General features: G+C 37.9%; 1 protein-coding gene across 3 annotated transcripts in view; it reads right to left on the bottom strand.

Annotated features, from left to right (window-relative positions):
- Window positions 1-22,824, bottom strand: part of LOC126248123 (ras-related protein Rab-21) — a 132,307-nt gene that overhangs the window by 41,651 nt on the left and 67,832 nt on the right. For 2 of the 3 annotated variants that reach the window (XM_049948806.1, XM_049948807.1), the window contains exons 4-5: window positions 15,551-15,706; window positions 10,008-10,733 (exon numbers count right to left, since the gene is read on the bottom strand). In XM_049948806.1, the coding sequence (XP_049804763.1) occupies window positions 10,498-10,733; window positions 15,551-15,706 (392 nt within the window). In that variant the 3' untranslated portion in view covers window positions 10,008-10,497. Of the gene's footprint in view, window positions 1-10,007; window positions 10,734-15,550; window positions 15,707-22,824 lie in introns of those variants that run through there. The other variant, XM_049948808.1, reaches the window with a different exon arrangement.

The following is a 22,824-nucleotide window of genomic DNA, read 5'->3' as shown; positions in this document are numbered from 1 at the left end:
ACATTAGAAAAACTACAGTGACATCCTACCTAACAGAAGTCAACTTTCAGTTTCCAGTCACAGCAAATGGAAGCTATTAAGAAACAGTATACAACTAGACCAGCAAGCATGTTGTTAAATCCTGTGCTGAAAATAGCTGATGCCTTTTCCCCCCTACCGGCTATGATTTGCTTTACATCAGTGACCTTTGCCCGATCTATGAGAGCACTGCAGTAGTATTTTTCTCAGTGAAAGATCCGAAACATAAAATGTTTGGGAAATATACGGGTATGTGGTACTTGAGCAGCAGCAAAGAGACTGTACACCACACAAAAACATTTAAACCTTTTGAACAACTGAGACAAAATATGATTACAGTATCTAAAAATGAATTTAATTGAATAATAATGGCCTACGTGAAATATATAAATTATGGACCAACTGCCTTAAGTCCTCAGACAGGTGTGGTAAATCTCTCTCTCTCTCTCTCTCTCTCTCTCTCTCTCTCTCTCTCTCTCTCTCTCACACACACACACACACACAAAACCTGGTGTAACAACAAAATAAAAAGTCCACAGGAGCTAACAGCATGCATAAGCTCACAGTAAAACTAATAACTTGCAACATGTTGTCTATGTAACATTTAAGTATAAACCACAAGCAAACAAAATGGTTTTTTAAATATTTTTTTGGCTTATTTACCAGTAACTCAATTGTAAATTTTATTTATTTACAGATAAATGTGCAATCCCAGCCACAAGATTTAACAACTACCAGCTGCCAAATATGTCTTGACATCTTAATCATTCAAAAGCCATTACAGTGTTTGCTAACAGTAGACAGTGTTAAAAATATCTGCAATTTGAATTACATATACTGAACTGTTATAAAGTGGTCCACTTGCCTATTTACTAACACGCATTTGCATTGGCCGAGAAACAATGAAACAGCTGCCCAAAGTAGTTTTGGAATATGTCATTCACATTTTGTTTGAATTCCTACAATGTATCCTGGGTTAAAACTAAAAACCTGAGCTGAAGATCAACAAATACAAGGTACAAGTTTCTTCAAACAACTGACTTTTTCGAATGACTTTACATAGAGCTAGTCTTAGACACTGTACATACTACACCTGTCACACAAAAACAAAGACATACCATTTAAAGAAAAACGAGTGCTAAGACTTCACTCATCAATAGAGACATGCAAGGTAAACTACACAATTTATTTCTATATCGATCTACAAACAACTTTCATAAAAAAGATAAATTATTCACAGAAGTTCTGACTGTTACAAAAACCAGCAACAAAGGGAATGAGATACACTAAAACAAATTATAACTTAATTTCTCAGATTTCTTTAAAAGTTTCTTGCTGTAGCACATACTTGCCCAGTATTACATTTAATTCGCCCACAACAGTTTTCGTTCACCAACAATAATTCTCCTTATATATAATGCTATATTATAGTGTAACAGCCACAAAATGAGAAGAATTAAAAATTCAAAAAACAATATTAGATAAAAACACTTTAATACTGCACTTTATGAATTATTTAGGACAACAAATAAGTCACAAAATACCTACTACAGTATAAGGAAATCTTAGGTGGAATGTAACTGACAATGGCAAAGTACCACTTATCTGGAAGACAGTGCTCACCGGGAGATACAAATGCAAGTAATGATCACTGCCAAAGTTTCAGATTTCAATTCTTTTCAAGACCAGGAAGTTTAAACCTGTAAATGTACTCCCACTCCTGAAAATGATAAATTACATGTTCCAGTCTAAGCCGACAAGGGTGGAAGTTGGGACAAGTAAAAGGAGAAAGGGAGGAGGGAGGTATGCTGGAGTGTGAGAAGTTACTTAGAATATCACAGAAAGAAGAGAAAGCAGGGTGAGACAGGAATAAAGAGGTAGCTGGCAATAGGAGGGGAAGAAAGTGGCACTTTTAAACACACATACAGAAAGAGAACCACACGAAAAACATGAACAAAACAGTGAATGGAAAGAGGTCTAAGGATGAGAGGAAGTGGTATCAGTCAGAATGTAAACAATAAAAGATGATGAAAAAGGACTAAAATAATGCAGTATAGGAGCAAGGATACAGGAGTGGAAAGAGCAGCCAGCAAGGAACTGGTGAAGGTTCAAACCTAGGAGAATTTTAGACTCACATGATGCAATGTAGAGAGAATCACACACTAGAATCTCCCAATAATAACCCCCCCCCCCCTCCCAATTAACTTAGTAGCTCCTACAACACTAGCAACAAAACACAAAAAGGTATCTACAATGAAGTACCACAATAGACTTTAACAGCTTCATCATGTCTCCCCAACAGAGATTTGACTAATTCTTTTTGTGTTAAGGACAGAGTTGTATCTAAGACAACGGGTACTAGTCACAAACCTCTCTTTTCTATGTGTCATCCTGCTACACAGCCAGTTTAACAGTGTCATCAACACTTAAAATCACCACTGCTTAGTACCTTGGATCATGTAAGTACTATACCAGCAAGTAACCCTGAAGTAAAATGTTTATCCAGAGTACTTACCCCTTTCCCACACAAGTCCTGTGACTGGTACATTTAATTATTACATCCTCATCAACAGGACTGTGTCAAATTCTGTAGCAATGATGCCTAATATCTGCAAAACAAACTACTTGTCACAATTAGGTCAAGTATAACAACAATTTCTTGACTCAATACAGAATCTTTCCAACAGCAGTTCCTCTAAACTGCACAAATGCACAGTATCTATCCTGCATGTCTCAAACCAGCAAGCCACCCACACTTAAATTCTGCATTGTTGCCATGTAGGATAATGATGCACTAACAAGGCTTAACCACAATTGGGGATCAAAGCTAAAGGGTTACCTCACTGAAGCAACTAAAACCTGATCTGTGAATATTGGCTAGTAAAAAAAAAATAAAAAAAAAATACTTAAAATTGTTGTCAACAAACAGCCCCCCCCCCCTTTCTCATAACTTTTGATCCATTCACAACATAAATTTTTCAACACCTTTGACACGCAGCAACAGTACACAGTAGTTATACATGGTCCAGACACATTAATGTGACCGCCACCTATTTTTGATGTCAATGTGCTATAACCACTCACAGACAGCAGGTGGCAGCACTAGCAGTGGAGGGTACATAAAGCGCATGGGGGGAAAGTGGGGGGGGGGGGGGGGAGACAGGAAACAGTGCAGCTGTTGTCGTAATGCCAAAATGGAACAATTTATCTGATGTCCAATGGGGCATGATCATTGGCTGTCAGTCGAAGGGTGGAAGCATTTCCGAAACGGCTAAGTTTGTAAACTGTTCACATGCCACTGTGGTTAAAGAATACCGTGTATGGCAAAAGGCTCAATAGAAAACTGGTGCCAATGCAACTGTGGTGCACCATGGGCCATAGCTGATGGGGTGAAAAGACAGCTGCAGAAATGTGTATGGGCAAACAGACACACAACTGTTGGGCAAATGACCACCCAGGCGAACCAAGGGGCTGCCAATAGTGTCTCCTCAATGGCCATTAAGCGAACACTGCTGTATATGGGCCTCCATAACAGGCACCTGGCTCATGCATCCATGCTGACTGCTGTTTGTCAGCCATTAAGGCTGGAATTTGCTGCTAATACTTCAACTGGACGTCTAGTAAGTGGTGACAGGTGGCCTTTTCAGCTAATCAAATTTAATGTTCCATCAGGCAGATGGCCAATGGTATGAATGGCATGAAACATCTGAAATCAAAGGGTCCAGGCTGGAGAAGGGAGTGTTATGATCTGGGGAATGTTTCTGTGGCATTCCCTGAATGATCTTGTCATTCTGGGGGGCACAATGGAGCAACACACTCATGCTTCTATCTTTGGGGACCATGTCCACCCTTACATGCAGTTTGCTTTCCCTCGGCACAATGCCATATACCACAGGTCAGTGCAACATGTCACACTGCTTTCAGTTTACATGCATGGTTTGAAGAGAAGGATGAGTTTACCGTACTCCTCTGGCCACCAAACAATCCGGAATTGAACCCAATTGAGAAACTGTGGGACTACCTCAATCAGGCTGTTTGTGCCAGAGATTCTCAACTCAGAAACCTAATGCAGCTAGCCACACCACTGGAGTCAGTATTTTCCAGAATCTCCCTGACTCATCATGCACATCTCGCTGTGATCCATGCTGCAAAATGTGGTTATTCAGGCTTTTGACAGGTGGTCACAATGTGACTGGACAGCGTAATTAAACTTTCACTACTTGAGCTGTTTTAACTGGAAAACTATTTAGCATGTGATTACCAAACTTTACAGGAATGGCTGTGCACTGCAGGAATTGTGTTGATGGCAGAGTCAGTGTCACAACTTGCCATTAAATGCTGGTGCTGGTACTGGTACTGGTACTGGTACTATGGTGGTTCAGGGTTGAAACACAAGCATCGGATGCAGTCAGTCAATGTGGGTCTGACAAGACAAGCAGGGCTTTACTCATAAAACTGTTTTATTGAAACAGCAGCAATAGCACTGCTGCACTTTATGAGTATAAATGCACTGAAGGAATACGGAGAGGTCCTCTTTCCACACTGGGATTGAAGATCACCACTCAGAAGTTCGAATTAACTAGCAGTTTGGGAATTGCCGCTGGGAGGGGCCAAAGGCAAATTAAGCCATAAATTGTTGAAGTTACTGTTGCCATGGCTGAGAATGCTGGACACAATCTGATCTTCAAGAAGTGCAAGAGCTGTGCCACGACAGCTGAACATTCTTAGGTCCACGGTTCAGAAGGTGCTACGACCAATTATAAAACGGTATCTCTAGTGCTGTTCCATACTTTCGTGAATACCTACTGTCATCACATTGAGCAATGTTTGTCACCTGGAATGTACACATGGTAGGTAATTAACAGATGTTACCATTTCTTGTGAAAATTGTGTGTTTCATTCAATTGTTTATTCACAAATTCTTTTCCACATTTCTTTACAAATGTTTCCACAAAATTTCATTGCACAACCATCACTCATTTTTCATGGAGGGCCCTCTCAAATGGCAAAAGCTGAATTATAACCATCCTATACTTCTAAACTGGTAAGCAGAAAAGCAGAAAGAACGGCCAAAATAAGTTATTCTATGAATACCTTAAAAGAGTGATACCATTTTATGTAACTAGTGTGAGGCAAAAGTGAACCTTACTTGCAGTATTGTGTGTGTGTGTGTGTGTGTGTGTGTGTGTGTGTGTGTAGACAGGAGAGGGAGGGGGGGAGGGACAGGAGAGGGAGGGGGGGGGAAGGACAGGAGAGGGAGGGGGGGAGGGACAGGAGAGGGAGGGTGGAGGGACAGGTGAGGGAGGGGGGGAGGGACAGGAGAGGGAGGGGGGAGGGGCAGGAGAGGGAGGGGGGAGGGGCAGGAGAGGGATGGGGGAGGGGCAGGAGAGGGAGGGGGGAGGGGCAGGAGAGGGAGGGGGGAGGGGCAGGAGAGGGAGGGGGGAGGGGCAGGAGAGGGAGGGGGGAGGGGCAGGAGAGGGAGGGGGGAGGGGCAGGAGAGGGAGGGGGGAGGGGCAGGAGAGGGAGGGGGGAGGGGCAGGAGAGGGAGGGGGGAGGGGCAGGAGAGGGAGGGGGGAGGGGCAGGAGAGGGAGGGGGGAGGGACAGGAGAGGGAGGGGGGAGGGACAGGAGAGGGAGGGGGGAGGGACAGGAGAGGGAGGGGGGAGGGACAGGAGAGGGAGGGGGGAGGGACAGGAGGGGGGGTGGGAGAGAAAACTTACTATGTTTCTCCCATTGAGACTGACAGTGTAAGTCAATACATCCCAAGTGTAAATATGGAAACCTTTTTGTGTTGACTCTGAACTGAAAACATTTTACAGGGTAACAATGAAATAGTTATTTTTTCTCAACCAATACTGTTAATGTCATTGCTTTGATCTGTTTGTGTTCCACATACAAATAACAGTGTTATACTAGGAATACATTGAATACAGCGTCGGAAAATAGTGACAAAGCAAGTGAAGGCAAGAATATAGAATGTCTATCACGGCATGTAAGACTCTTGAAAAGAAATGAAACCAGTGTTGGTACACAGTCAATCAAATCTTCACTTTTTGAGTTTGAAGGAAATATTTCAGCACACGGTGATTATATACTGCCAGGAAACAGAAGTAGAGAATGGAACATAACTAAAAACAAATATGAAAGGAAAGAATACAGAATCATTTAAAACCAGCATTTTCCAATCAAAGCAATCACCAAAGATATCTCCAGCTGACTTGCCGTTTAGATCTATTAAAGAAAATAATGGGACAGTTGACGTGGTGTATCAAACATTACAAAGGTTGAAAAGTATTAAATATATAACATCCAACTGCCTCGAACCACATGTATGACAAAGTGTCGCACCTGGCTACTTACTATAGCTAGTGATGTGTTCATAATTATGATAGGATTTTTTATTGTTATTGCTTACGTAATTGAAGGTTCTTGTAACATTGTTAAGTGTGGCTCAGTGGGCAAGTACGAGACTACAAATTAGAAGTTACGAAGGTCGATCCTCAGTTGGTGCTGGGTCCCACCCCCACCCCCATATCTACCCACAATTCGCAAATGTGAATAATTTCAAGTTTTACTGTGGTCTGGAGACAACATTAATTTGCAAATCACCCTAAAACTAACTTTTTTAAGTCAGTTCAAATTTTGGAAGAAGACAAGGGCATACCACTTCCAATTGGATTAAACACTGTAAAGCAATGCAGTGTTGAGGAGGAGGAGGAGGTGGAGGAGGAGGAGGAGGAGGAGGAGGAGATTAGTGTTTAATGTCCCGTCGCCAGCGAGGTCATTAGAGATGGAGCACCAGGTCGGATTAGGGAAGGATGGGAAAGGAAATCAGCTGTGCCCTTTCAAAGGAACCATCCCGGCATTTGACTGAAATGATTTAGGGAAATCATGGAAAACCTAAATCAGGACGGCCGGACGTGGGACTGAACCATCATCGTCCTGAATGCGAGTCCAGTGTTGCAATGTTGAAACTAACCTTCAAGTTGTTGAAAGTTTTACTTATGACTGTCTTTCAGTTTTCCATTATTTGTTATCGTGTCAGGTCTGAAGATGGGCTTCAATGAGAACCAGTAACCAGTTTCTAAATGGAAGACAGTAGTGGCAGTTAAAACGTATATAATATTTATTTAAATTGCAGTTATCTTCTTATGACAAAATCTTTTTTCTAAAAATATAACTGTATTTTGTAAAGGTGGGTCTGCATTAACATATTTTATTTCTATAGTGAAACTCTGCCAATCTCAAATGGGACTGACACTATGAATATCTAGCAACTTTTCTGCCTATATGTGTAGTTTCTATAAAAATATAAGAACAAATCCTGATCAGAAAGTGAAAGAACACTGGCGCTGGAAAATTTCCCAGGGACACAACTAATCAAATGTTCTGACCAGTTACATAATGCATGATTCTGTAAGGAGTTTTTGCATGTTACTTTTAAATGGAGAATACACTGACATGTTCTGTTGTCTTAGTAGTAACTAGTGGTTCACAATGTGGTCAAAATAGTGAAAGTCATGTTTCTCAAAAATATCACAGATTCTGAGCAAGGCTTTATATAACAGTCCCAAACAAATGGTCATACTTATGACTTTAGAATATCTTTTAGTATCCTTTCCCTACACAATTCAACATTTTTAGCAATATTCTTACGGGAAAAACATGACTGTGATGAAAGTCACAAATAACAGTAGTGGCCAAAAAGTTAAAATATGATGATATGATCACTCACTCACCCAGAAGTGCTTCATTCTAACATTCATAACAAACACACACACACACACACACACACACACACACACACACACACACACACACAAAAATCTGCCAGGTTACTCAGAGAGGAACAGTGGAGACTGAACTCCATGAACTCCACACAAGTTAATAAAAGCAAAGACTTCAGTCTAAAACACACAAAATACAAATGTCCAAATATGCACTTTCAGACTCAGATGAATTTAATCATTATATTGCACCACTCTAACCCTTTTCCATGGCCATTACTTACAACTACATAATGTGTAACCAATGTGCCAACTGAAAAAGCAGAGACAACTGAATATTTCTCTTCAAAAATGCTGCAACATGAATGCAATCCTTACACAATGAGCATATAGCATCATAAAGCAGCTGAAAAAGATCATGGTAAGTTGCAATACCAACTAACATAAAAGTGAAGAAATATGGTCAAGCTGCAGAAGTCCCTTTGGAATAGGTTAGTGTTCAATAATTGTCTCCTACCACAGCATTAGAAAAATGATGGTATGATGGTAATTTCACACTCTGTTTCTATATTACTCAGGCAATGAATCAGAAACAATGATTCATGAAATTCTGAAACACAACAATAGCGGTGTCTTTACAATTCCAAGCTGAATATTTAATTGGTAACTACTTTAAATACTAAAATCAAATTTCATTTCTGCATGGAGATTTATTCTTAGCATATCAGTCTGGACTGGTTCTTATCATTGATGTAACAAGGAAGACCAGAATATGAGTAATCACTGCATATCTAACTTCAAGCATCATGCATTAAGATGTCTGATGATGTTTGGTTTGTGGGGTGCTCAACAGTGTGGTTATCAGCACCCATACAAATCCCTAATCTTTTCACAGTCCAGTCTCACCATTTTCCCAAATGATGATTAGAACACAAACACCCAGTCCCTGGGAGGAGAAAATTCCTGACCCAGCTGAGAATCGAACCCGAGACTCTGAGATCCAGAGGCAGCAATGCTAGCCACTAGACCATGAGCTGTGGACATCATGCATTAAGTTAAAACTGCATTATAATGACCATCACAACTTCAAATGGCAAGAAAGGGTTATTACCAAAATATGTCCCCAGTAACTATGACTGTTAACAAAGTTAATTAAGGATTTTTTCAGTATCTGGGTGGAATAATGATTTACACAATTTGTTGCTACCATAAAACACAGGCAAGGATAAAAAATATGTAACTAAACAGTCACATAAATCAAGGACATCTCCTAGTACAACTACACAATATTAGCTTCTTTGAGAATCATCTCTGGTGTACAGCTAAGAAATAAGGTTTACTATTTTAACAACAAAACATAATAATGTTAACGTGAAATGCATGATGAAAAAGAATTAACAAAACAGTGTTTAATAATAGATATCCATATGCCAAAACTGAAATGCTAAATTTGAAGTCTTTGGTGTTACTGTAAAGACCTCATAATTTAAGAAAACTTTATAAGCAATGTGATGTTATATGACATAATGTAAAGCATGCATTATCTCTCTTAATCTGTATATCGAAAGAGATCCAACAATTAACTGTCTTTCTTGACTATCTGGTAGACTTAACACTGTTGAATAGGAAACACTACCAAAATGGAGAAATGAGCTGGAATGTTCTCCCTAAGAGACTTTAAAACAAAAACTGAAGGGAAAGGAAAAGTTTCTGTGTTATCCCAGACATTTACAGTTGTCACAGGATGTGCAAACATTTCTTTCATATATTTATGTTACCTCTATACCTTATTGATTCAATTCCATTTGATTCCATTATCCCAATATATACACTTACACATTTCGATATATTATTCTTAAACACTGTTCAAAGAATGATCATCAACTGACCAATGGAATTCAGCAACCAATTACCTTACATATCACAAATATAGCTGCCAAGTTTACTTAATAATATATGAGAAAAAACGTTAGATAGTTGTTTACAAGAGGCACTGAAACATTATGTGATGATAAAAGCCCACTCTCAAATAACAGGTCTGTTTCTGCAAACAGGAAAACTGAAGAGTTCAAATAATAACATCACAGGCTGTAAGAATTCAAAGTATGTAATTTTGTCAGAAACAGCTATGATCCCTTCTCTGTAATATCTATAAAAAAATCTGGCACTAGTTTTATCATCATAAGACTTGTTATTAATGTTTAAAGACTGATAAAAACAGCAATCGGGCAAATGCTCACTCTATGTATGTAGTAACAATCTAGTAATCTCATAAAATAGTCATAAAAAGCATTTTAAATGCAGTGTTTCTTAAATTTTATAAAAAATATTGTTTCAAACAGCATTTTGAATACTGAATCTTCAAAAGTTCATAAAATATTATGAACACTAAATTAAACATCAGAACCCAAATTTTCATCTACTTCAACAATATACTGGTACAGTATGTACCACCACCACACTCTGCACAGTATCTTGTGAAATACAAGTGTAAATGTAAATTCATGTACATATGAATAATTCTTCTTCCCTATTAATCATTGTGTCACTATACGAAATACCTGTCATGGGGATAATTATATTCACAGTAATATAATTATGCCATTCAACATTTACTCCTGTCACTAACCAACATTATTGTAATGCTTTTTGCTTCACAGTTTTCACTAATATTTCGTACTTGTGAAATGTTAGGGTAACCATGTAGAATCAGTCATTTTGATTACAATAAAATGCAACATGACTGAAGCCATTCAACAACAGAAAGGAGAACGTTCTACTTCAGCTTGTGCTGGTACAAAAGGCACATCTGTATGAACTATCGGTTGAGTAACAGTTGGTGGTGAAGGTGGAGAAGCAGGATCATGAGAAACATTGGTCCGTGGGCTCATTCTTTCTGAGGAGTCATACACTCTGAGGCTGGAACATGAGGAGTCTTCACAAAGACGTATGAGACCCACTGCCGTATTCAAAAATACTTCCTCAATACCTGAAACAAAAATCTTCCTCAAAAATGTACGTACAGTATATCAAAAGTGTACACGAGAACTGACTTTACCCCTATTTATCTCCATTAATTTCCTTTGAAATTTAATGTGCAAGAATAGTACACCACAATGTGCAATACTTTCTGACTTTATAACGAATAATAGTGTGGACATGTAATTAATTCTTTTTCTGTTAACATTTTAGATTTAGCCACATTTTATGAAGAGTGTAATTCATCAAACATTACACTGTACTGTTCTTAAAAGATGACAGTTTGAAATTAAAAAAAAAAAAATACTTTCATTTAGTATATACAGCAATGAAATTTTCATTTTAAATAATTACAGTTTTACACATTTCATCTTTTGTCCCAGAGTCAAAATAATGACAATTTCTCAATTCCTCAAACATTCCTCAGCAAAGTAGTTAAACACAGAATTCAGTAAGTAAACGTTTTCTGATGAACCTACAAGAAATATTTTGGCACGCATGTCATTTACCAAGGCAAGAATGGGCACTTCAGGTCATTTGTGAAATTTGCAGGTGTACTACTGAGGCCTGATACAGAGGAGCGTGAAACAGATAAAGTTGGGTCTGCCTCAGATCTAGTGTGAACAAGTAATCACTTTAAAAATTAATATTTTATGTCATCAGCGTGCCTCACCACCATTAAGGGAAGAAAATGTGTTTCTGACTAACCTGGCCTTCCATTAACTTGAAGGATTGCTGCACATATTAACAAGGTTCCTGTGCCATACGCTACAAAACATGATGCCTTACAGTGAAATGTGATGAGAACACTGATCATGAGCACTTTTATAAGGGCACACAGAATATAACATTTTAGTTTCAAAAACAACTTAATGTAAGATCAAATATTAAATAAATAAAATGAGGAGGTATTAACAATGAGATACTGAGGGTGATGGATGAAAGTGATGCTGTATCCAAGAGAATGATGCACCAGACAGACATACTCTCACTTATTCACCCTGTGCTACTGACAATGTTGGGCACCTATATGGAGAAAGTGTCCCCAATAATACAATCAATTGATAACATTTAAAATTACTGAAAGAGCTTAGAAACTGTTCTACATAATGGGAGAAGTACACAGCAATTCTAACTTTTCATTCATCGCAATTAAAAAAAGATTATAGAAATCATCATCATCATCATCATCATCATCATCTCTGCTCACAGGACAGCAGGTATATTGGAAGGCACTACGGAACAAACTCTTGAATGGCCAACCCAAGACAAGTTCATAGTTTTTTAACGAAATTTGAAGTGTAGCTACTTGTATATTAGGAGAAATTCTTGTTCCCATTTCTACATATAAAAATAACATTCATTAAGCAATTTGTGAAAGCTTTTGATTCTTTGTCAAACTTGAAATAGTCAGTTAAGCAAACACAATCTCTGTTAGCTCACTATAAATGTGTCTTCATAGCAATGTAAAAGAAACATTTAGATAACAGCTCCAGTTGAATAATTATCTCTATATTATAGTTTCTAATGCAAGTGGTATCATAAAGCACACTGCAAGACATAACCAATAATGTTTATTGCTAGCAGAAAGTTGTCAAGTATTTCACAATGTGATCAATCACTGCATTACTACCATGACGGACAGCCATCATAAGACTGATCATTGTGTGTCCCTGCAGTACTTTTTCAAATACACAATCTGATTTATTGCTGTGAGATAGCAAATAATTTTACAGAATTTCTTTGTGTACCTACACTGACAGATTTCCATCCTTTCATGGAAGTATACAAAGTCTGTTTTATGTCAAAAGTGTGTAATATCTTACTGATTAACGAAGTTTTGGGTTGGCTCATGTGGTAGTTAATTTTCATATATAAACAAACACAAAAATGTTTAAAATCACAATGTCTGCTGGAAACAAACCAGAAATGACAAAAAAAAAAATCACATAATAGACTAATATGAAAACCTATGTACTTATTTTCTCATTTTTTCTCATATCTAAGAGAACCAGTCCTGAGGATACTGTCCAAGTATAATGACATAAGGTTGAACATTGACTTTCACTGAACTGCAGATAACATGTTCAATAGTTCTGTGCTCAACTACCTTAGCCCGGGCATATGAAGTTATTTGTGTATCTGGAGTACTGTTGTTGTTGTGGTCTTCAGTCCTGAGACTGGTTTGATGCAGCTCTCCATGCTACTCTATCCTGTGCAAGCTTCTTCATCTCCCAGTACCTACTGCAACCTACATCCTTCTGAATCTGCTTAGTGTATTGATCTCTTGGTCTCCCTCTACGATTTTTACCCTCCACGCTGCCCTCCAATGCTAAATTTGTGATACCTTGATGCCTCAAAACATGTCCTAACAACCGATCCCTTCTTCTAGTCAAGTTGTGCCACAAACTTCTCTTCTCCCCAATCCTATTCAATACCTCCTCATTGGTTACATGATCTACCCACCTTATCTTCAGCATTCTTCTGTAGCACCACATTTCGAAAGCTTCTATTTTCTTCTTGTCCAAACTAGTTATCGTCCATGTTTCACTTCCATACATGGCTACACTCCATACAAATACTTTCAGAAACGACTTCCTGACACTTAAATCTATACTCGATGTTAACAAATTTCTCTTCTTCAGAAACGATTTCCTTGCCATTGCCAGTCTACATTTTATATCCTCTCTACTTCGACCATCATCAGTTATTTTACTCCCTAAATAGCAAAACTCCTTTACTACTTTAAGTGTCTCATTTCCTAATGTAATCCCCTCAGCATCACCCGATTTAATTTGACTACATTCCATTATCCTCGTTTTGCTTTTGTTGATGTTCATCTTATATCCTCCTTTCAAGACACTGTCCATTCCGTTCAACTGCTCTTCCAAGTCCTTTGCTGTCTCTGACAGAATTACAATGTCATCGGCGAACCTCAAAGTTTTTACTTCTTCTCCATGAATTTTAATACCTACTCCGAATTTTTCTTTTGTTTCCTTTACTGCTTGCTCAATATACAGATTGAATAACATCGGGGAGAGGCTACAACCCTGTCTCACTCCTTTCCCAACCACTGCTTCCCTTTCATGCCCCTCGACTCTTATAACTGCCATCTGGTTTCTGTACAAATTGTAAATAGCCTTTCGCTCCCTGTATTTTACCCCTGCTACCTTCAGAATTTGAAAGAGAGTATTCCAGTTAACGTTGTCAAAAGCTTTCTCTAAGTCTACAAATGCTAGAAACGTAGGTTTGCCCTTTCTTAATCTTTCTTCTAAGATAAGTCGTAAGGTTAGTATTGCCTCACGTGTTCCAACATTTCTACGGAATCCAAACTGATCTTCCCCGAGGTCCGCTTCTACCAGTTTTTCCATTCGTCTGTAAAGAATTCGCGTTAGTATTTTGCAGCTGTGACTTATTAAACTGATAGTTCGGTAATTTTCACATCTGTCAACACCTGCTTTCTTTGGTATTGGAATTATTATATTCTTCTTGAAGTCTGTGGGTATTTCGCCTGTCTCATACATCTTGCTCACCAGATGGTAGAGTTTTGTCATGACTGGCTCTCCCAAGGCCGTCAGTAGTTCTAATGGAATGTTGTCTACTCCCGGGGCCTTGTTTCGACTCAGGTCTTTCAGTGCTCTGTCAAACTCTTCACGCAGTATCTTATCTCCCATTTCATCTTCATCTACATCCTCTTCCACTTCCATAATACTGTCCTCAAGTACATCGCCCTTGTATAAACCCTCTATATACTCCTTCCACCTTTCTGCCTTCCCTTCTTTGCTTAGAACTGGGTTGCCATCTGAGCTCTTGATATTCATACAAGTGGTTCTCTTCTCTCCAAAGGTCTCTTTAATTTTCCCGTAGGCAGTATCTATCTTACCCCTAGTGAGACAAGCCTCTACATCCTTACATTTGTCCTCTAGCCATCCCTGCTTAGCCATTTTGCACTTTCTGTCGATCTCATTTTTGAGACGTTTGTATTCCCTTTGGCCTGCTTCATTTACTGCATTTTTATATTTTCTCCTTTCATCAATTAAATTCAATATTTCTTCTGTTACCCAAGGATTTGATGGCACAAGTGTTACAACTGACTGATATCACACCACAACAGGATAAGCTCAAAAACTGCATGCCTAATACCTATACATGAGATCTAACAAGAGTTTCTCAGTCTTAAAAGTGCTAACAACATTATAAATTCTGTGTATGCATTGAGAGAGATTCTGCCATGGGACATTAAAAAGCTAAGAAAGCAATCCATGAACAATTAACTACGTATTGTACCATATGTCACTGTCCTGCCTCACTTCCCTTTGAAGCAATGTAGTTGATAGTTTAAACAATTTGATTAGCAATATTAATATTAATGAGTTATTTTACAAACAAACTTAACAAACTTAAAATTCTTTAATGTGTGTTCTCAGCAGCAGATGGTGGGTAGCAGTGTATATTCCTTTTATGCAAACCAAAATTTTCAGGAATGTCTTACGTGACTATGAAATATTTTATTAAAATTTTATTGTGAAATTTTGAAGGGACAAATAGAAACTTGTGAAAAATTGTCAACATGTATATTTCTCAACATGCAACTCACATTTTGATCTAGAAAATTTAAAACTGCAGTTTTGTACTTTTCCTACATTATTGCACAAAATTTTTAAAAATTAGAAGAATCATGTATTACAATTAATAGAATATAAGAAAGCATTGTCAATTTCAAAATGATTACTGTAAATTAAGATATTTAAATACATTTGGGCAACTTATTTATAATTATTTGGATTGCAAGTAATTTAATGTAGTGAAAATTTTACAAAATATTACCTTCATCCTGTAAAGCAGATGACTCAAAGTACCGTGCACCTATAGACTCTGCATATGCGGAGGCCTCTTCTTTAGATACCTTCCTCCCATCTGACAGATCAATTTTGTTCCCAACAACACTCAACACCATTGGTTCATCAACATTCCTCTGCAATTCTGGACACAGAATGGGCAAATTTTGGCCAATTTTCATAAACCACAAAAAAAAAAATTACTATTAAAGTTTCTACATATTCTGTGGATCTACACTGAGATTTTGTTGCTGACATGTGGAATGAGTCAGCATAGACATTACCAAGGATATAAGTAATTACAAATCCAGTATTTCACAGACAAAAATAATAATCATAACTTTTTCTATCATCATCCATATTAGAATAGTACATATAAAAAGGAAGCACTATTTTGGAGACTGTCATTAACCTAATAATTATCATTGTCACACAGAAATGAAGAGAACTGTCTTAGAAAATCATGATATGACAATTACTGTATGACCCTTCTTTATTAAACTACCAGTTTAGGTCAAGAACACACCATCCTCATGATTTAAGAAAGGTATCAATTACAGGTCATACAACCAATCATGATCAATTTGATCTTGGTCACCATTATACCATAACTGCACCAAAATTATAGAATGCATGAAAGTACGCAATTTATACATGAGGAAATATGTTGTCAGGGCGAAGCACACGGGTTGGACAGTATAGACTAGCATGGAGGACTGAAGCAAACCAGTCTTCATGCATGAGTTTCCAAAAGACATGTTTGGAATAAAGCAAGTCCAATGATGAGAAAGTGAGCACATCTTGGGGGTTGAAAAGGGTAGAGGGTGATGACAGAAGCAAGTGATATAAATATGCAAACTGCAGCCAATGTAAGTCAACTGAACAATGCTTTTGCACTAATTAATGTAGCATGAAATGAGGTGATCAGAAGCCAGAAACAAGAGGCATCTGTGATAAAAGATAGTATTCTGAACAAACTGTAAGCACAGTCCTGAAAATAGGTACACTCTTCTTCACACGTCAGCAGCTGAAATGCCTCTGCCAAGATACAGGTGTAACAGAAATGTCAATCCAAAAGTGTTCCTCAGAGGTCTCTAGGCATATTTTTTTATTGAAGGAATCAATGAGGAATAGAGGATGATGGTAATTTGGCAATTGTAGACAGTGAATAATGCACATGGTTGGCAGCCTCACAAATAATACAGTGTACCAAGATTTTAAGGGGAATTCGTCAGGAACAAACTGGAGCATTTCATGCAAGCAGCTGTAACACTTAAAATATTTCATGGAAAGTATGAAGCACATTCAAGCCTGACTTTGGCCACCTAATGCCTCAAACTTACTCATTCTTGCAGGTCATCTAGACTGAAAGATGTCTGGTCAAGATTGGTGCAATGCTATAATGTTACATTTTCTGGCTTATGCACCCCAAGGCAAACATAGTGGTACACAAAGATTTGTCCACAATAATGACCACAATGGTTACTGTAACACTTGATGGAAGAGTAGAAGAGAGATGTGCAGAGACAAAAGAAGCAATTCCAGACAAAGTATAAAGTCTGACAGAGACAGTGCCAGTATAGGAATGATCCATCTCAGGATATGATGAAATTTGTTAATGATTAAATGGCCAATAGAATAGAACACAAGGCCAGAATGTTTGTATTGTTTTGTGTTAATAGAAAGTATCAATAAATGGAGAAAATCACAGAGAAATAGCATTAAAATGAATTAGAAGGTGGGAATGAATTTATATATGAAGGTTTGAGTAAATGTAAATATAAAAATGTGATATGGTAATGTAAACTCCTTAGTGGAATACAAATAAAAGGGGTAAAGATACTTTTATGGTGGCAGCTTGCTGCTGGAACATCACATCTCACTGCTGGCTGAGAGCCCTGTTACATTTACACTGAAGCCTCACCACTGTAACATCAATGCTCAATAGTCACACAGGCATCTTGCTTCACACTGGGAACCTTTACCCTGCAGCAATTCACGTTATTTGTTGAGTGGATTACATGAAGTGTGTGAAGCAAAAACCACGCTCTATGAACCATCTGATGACAACAGTAGTGGTTCATTCATGCCTAAAATGTGGTCACTGAAATGAGAAAAAAGAAGGGGTATGGATGCACTCTAAATGTAGACCATCCACAGTAGCGAGCAATTACTTTCAGAAGTTCTAACAACATTTCAAAAATTATCCAGATCACTTTTTCAGACAGTTATGAATGTCTCAACATATTTTCCAGTTTATTTTAATTATTATTGAACCATAATAGTTTTAGATATGAAGATTCAATCCCAAAATTATTAACGCCATTACTGTTTAAGAGAAATTCATAAACCTACTCCTCCTGAGGTAGTATTTTGTCTGTTCTTATCCACATCTACTTCATATACTATATCTGCCACTTGTAAATTTTTGTGCTGATATTCTAATGAAAAAAAAGAAAACAGCAAGTAAGGAGAAACAGAGGAACAAATTTCCAAAAATTATTACACCTAATGAAGTGGTTATGATGATCCATATGCCTTTGGTCCCAGATAGCTTTGCATCCACAAATGGCCGAAATGTGTGCCTCTTTAAAATCATCACTTGTAAATCTCAAAACATTACTGTCCTCATATAGTGGTTTCATTTGTACGATGCTGGGAAAACGCAGTCAATCTACAAAGGAGACTGCCTATAAAACACTCATGTGACCCATCCTAAATATAGCTCAAGTCTGTGGGATCCATACCAAATAAGACTTTTGGCAGAGATTGAAAGTAAATAATGAAGAGCAGTAACACTGGTCCCATATCTGATAATGAGAAATCAACATCAAAATGCATAAAAACCTTATGCATAAAAACTATCTATCAAAAGAGCACTTACAACATTTCAAGTATAACTATTAAATGAAGAATCTAGGAGTTACTACAGCTCCTTACCTATTGATCTTGCACTGTTCGTGAAGGTAAGATTAATCTTATTAAAGCTTGCATAATGATGTTTAAGAAGTCATCTTTCCCATGCTCCATTCCTTATATATGGTCCAATGCCATGCACTTCACAGTCGTTTGCGGTGTATAGGTGTAGACTGAGATGTAGATGTACGCTTTTCAAGAATCGGTGTGATGAGGAACAGTGAAACACAGCACTGCCAGAGTGATCATGGAGCAGCCGAGCACGGCTTAACACTTTATGAGACATAGTGATGGTCGCAGTGTGAAACACAAACCATTTTTACATAATCATGTGGTGATAATCATGGCAAGCAGCGATATGTGCAATTAAGGTTCAGTATTTTTTTTATCATCATTGCAACCCAATGCTGGTGAGCATTGATGTGGCAGCATAAATACATCCTGAAGGTAAAACTCGCCATACAGTCAAGGCGTTGAGTCATCAAGAGGGATACAAACAAAACTGGTAACATTCCCAAGCTTTCCAACAAACTAAATCATCGTCTGAGCCTAGACCACAACCGTGTGTGTGTGTGTGTGTGTGTGTGTGTGTGTGTGTGTGTGTGTGGAAGCTCTACTGTTAGGGGTTGGAGCAAAAGCAGGCATTTGCAAAAAGAAAAGCACTGATTTTCAAATGTAAAGATGACAAAAGGACATGGCCACAGGATTTGGTGCTTTGGCAGGTAGCTGAGAATGCACAACTTGATATAATGAAAGAATATCTTCTGAGAAAGACATTCTTGGTGAGCATGTGTGGCCTTTTTGTGTAGAATGCAGAGGGCAGAATACAACATCTATGAACATTGTTTTAAAATAATTCTATTGGTGAAAAGAAAAACGTCAGTTGGTCAATCAAATACATGGACAAGCCCATACAAACCTTTGGGGAACACTAGAAGAGAGATCGTCCTAGGGTAGAGCTTTAGTCCAAGACTACAGAGTAGAGACAGCAGACACTTCACTGCTAAATTTCAGGATAAATACTTCAACACTAGCCTTGATGAAACAGCTTGGAGGCTGCTAAGCTGGAAGTTCATTCCTGCCTGGACCACAAGCAAACATGCCACTGACCACAAACCTGTTGCCTGCTAACATGTTCTTGTCCCAAGTATGCAGCTTCTCAAGTCCTCATCACCTGCTTATCGAACACACCACCTGGTAATGGCAAACACTGACGCATTTCTGTTATACCAATGTTATGGTTGCTTCTTAGTAACTATAACTAAAAAATACCCTGGGAGATTTTAATTCAGAATGAATATTTTGTTATTTTATTATTTCATTAGTAGTGGTGCAAAGACAATTATTTTGCAAGACTGATTTGGAAAGAGCAACTGAGCTTAACAGCCATGGCCCAAAATGCCTTTTCTCTGTGAAAATAAATGTGTGTTAGAATCTGTTTACATTCCTACAGCTGGCATACCAAATCTCTTTATTTATTATTATTCTGCAAATGCAACAACAGAAAATGCAGGAATTACAAGAATATCATGAAAGGAGGTATTGCTACTCATCACACAGCATATTAGTTTAGATTAGATTCAGTTTTCGTTCCACAGCCACAGAAATGAGAGGATTCTCATGGATGTAGAACAAGTCAGAAGTATAATACAAAAAAATATAAAACATTTAAATATAATACTCACTTCCCTAATGATTTGTCAGGAGATTGTCAAAATATGTGAACACACTACAGCAAACTGGAACAGCTAATATTTACAGAATTAATATAATGTGAGAATGAAACCTAGTAATGCAACTTTTAATACATTTATTACACACAAAAAACCTAATCTTGTCTGTTGTAACCAAGTGCTGTCAAAACTGAAATCTAATAGACATTTTTACTTAAGCTAGTCTAACAGTCCTCCTCAAAATATTCTTCTATAGAGAGGAAGGAGTTGCCTATCAAAAAGTCTTTCAAACTCTAAACTGTGCTTTGTCTGATACCAAGTTCTTAATGGTTGCTGGCACTTTATTGAAAATGTGTGTTCCTGAATATTGAATCCTTTTTGGAAGAGGTAAGTGATTTTAGGTCATTATGTAGATTGTTCTTATTCCTAGTATTAATACTATGTTTTGAGCTATTGGTTGGAAATAGTTGGAAATGTTAAATAACAGACAGGCACAACAAAATGACTACTAAAACAGATCACAAGTTAACATGTTAAGTAGTCTTTTTGTAGTGTCTGTCTGCAGCTCAACACATCCTCTATATGGTGAGTAGCAATCTATCCTTTCCACAATAGTCTGCAAATGCCTTATTCAAGTGCATCTACATGATAATTAACAAATTAACAACCTTAACATCAAAAAAATCCACCACTACACAAATGGAGTCTAATGTGCAGCCTAAGTAATCAGTCACTACAAGCTTTTTGTACTGACACACACATAAATTATCCTACTCACAGACACTCCCTTAAATGAAAGCACCCCTTTACTACACACATGACATCAGGTTCCAGTTTCTTTTCAAATCAATACTTATCTGTTATTACTTCATAAGTTAAAACAGGGCTTACGTGTGAAGACCTCAGCCCCACAGAGATCTGCATATTTCTTCAAAATACTCAGTCCTGTGATAAGTTGTGAGCTCAGATTTATTAAAATATCCTGGGATATTACCTGTAGTCAGATGAATTTCTTCTTGAAACACAATGTTTGTTCCTGCCTGCAGATGACAACTCCAAGAAGAGTTTTAGCTTTTTTGAAGGTCTGATGCACACACTGTTTCCATGTGCTCCAGCACCAAGGCATGGCATCACATGCTTTGAAAACTTGAGTGCAGTTAGCCATTGTCAGTTGTTGTCATCCGGTATTGCTGTCACCCCATGGTGGAAGACTGGTACCCATTTCTCCAGCACTGGGATCCAGATACTGTGTAGTGTCAAATCCTCCTCATTCAGATTAAAGTTACTGAAGTGTTCTGTAATCTCTGACCTCCCTGTGTAGCTTTTTATAGTATCTGCTTATGACTGTCAGTACCTAAATCTTATCAAATTGAATCCACTGGTCTTCTGGCTGCAAAGCATGTTCTGCAACAGCTAATTTGTCAATTTCTCCCCATCTATAATTGCCCTTGTGTTCTTCCTGTTATTTTTTGACCATTTTTTTAGTAGTATCCACAAACATGTATCTACAACTACACAGTATCCCATAAATTCCTGCTTATTACAGTGGTTTACAAGCATCCATTGCCAACATTAGGTGTTCCTGTATCTGTACAGCGAGTTTGAAGATTACAGTGATATTATATTTCATCAGCATCTTGTATGTGGTCAGTTACGTCTTTAATGAACAGCAGGAAAACCAAAGGCTCTGCAGACACCTGTACATCATTATGATCTTTTGGTGACTGTTTTAATGCTCTTTTTATCCCAGCAGACAAACACCCATTCTTCAGCAACACATTGGTCAGATATTCCAACTCCACATCTAGCAGCTCTGGTTCACGGATGTACCTCGATGCCACCTAATGTTTTGATAACACCTCCCATCTGCTGTGGGTGGCGATTTGAATCTCTGTGTAAGTCACACCTGTGCGCGGCAATATACCATGTGGCCAAAGCTACCATTTTCTTTCTTGAAGATTAGCACATCATGGAAATGTAATTTGCTGTATACCATCTCCTCCTCAACACTGAACTGAATCTTTGGATTAATCTCACTGAGATGCACACAATAATGACCTAGTTCCTCTTAGCCATGTCTCCACAACACAAACTTATCATCCATGTAATGGAATCATGTATTCAGTTTCTTGTTGGCAGTTACTAATGCTTGTTGTTGTTGTTGTTGTTGTTGTTGACGATGATTTATTATTATTATTATTATTATTATTATTATTATTATTATTATTATTAAGGGTTTAAAGGGAGGAAACTACTTGGTTATCAGTCACTTGGTCCACAGGAAAATGACAGAGGAAGATGTTAAATGAGAAATGTCACCATATTTGAAAATACGCATGACAGTAGCTTTCGCAGGAGAGTTAAAAATGAGATAACATCCAGGCAGCTAAAACTCTAGCTGGTCACTGAAGGATCCACCAAGAAGGGTCATTGGGGTGAGACACTGAAACGAGGGTGAGCAAATGCAGACAGTACAGACTATGGAGCAAACTGAAGCATTGAAATAAAACAGGTTCAAGTGCCAAAATATGAAACTGCAAATTTTTGTGTGAAATAGGAGCTACATGACAAGCCCAGTAATGTATAAAAGGCCCAAATTGCCACAAATGAAAATGTAGTACCAAATATAATCAACAGATGGCATACGGTTTCACAGCTACTGCTTTTAACATAT

Source organism: Schistocerca nitens, chromosome 3 (assembly GCF_023898315.1).
Source record: "Schistocerca nitens isolate TAMUIC-IGC-003100 chromosome 3, iqSchNite1.1, whole genome shotgun sequence".
Classification (NCBI taxonomy): Eukaryota; Metazoa; Arthropoda; class Insecta; order Orthoptera; family Acrididae; genus Schistocerca; species Schistocerca nitens.
The sequence above is the reverse complement of the archived record's forward strand: the minus strand, read 5'-3'. Positions and strand labels throughout refer to the sequence as shown.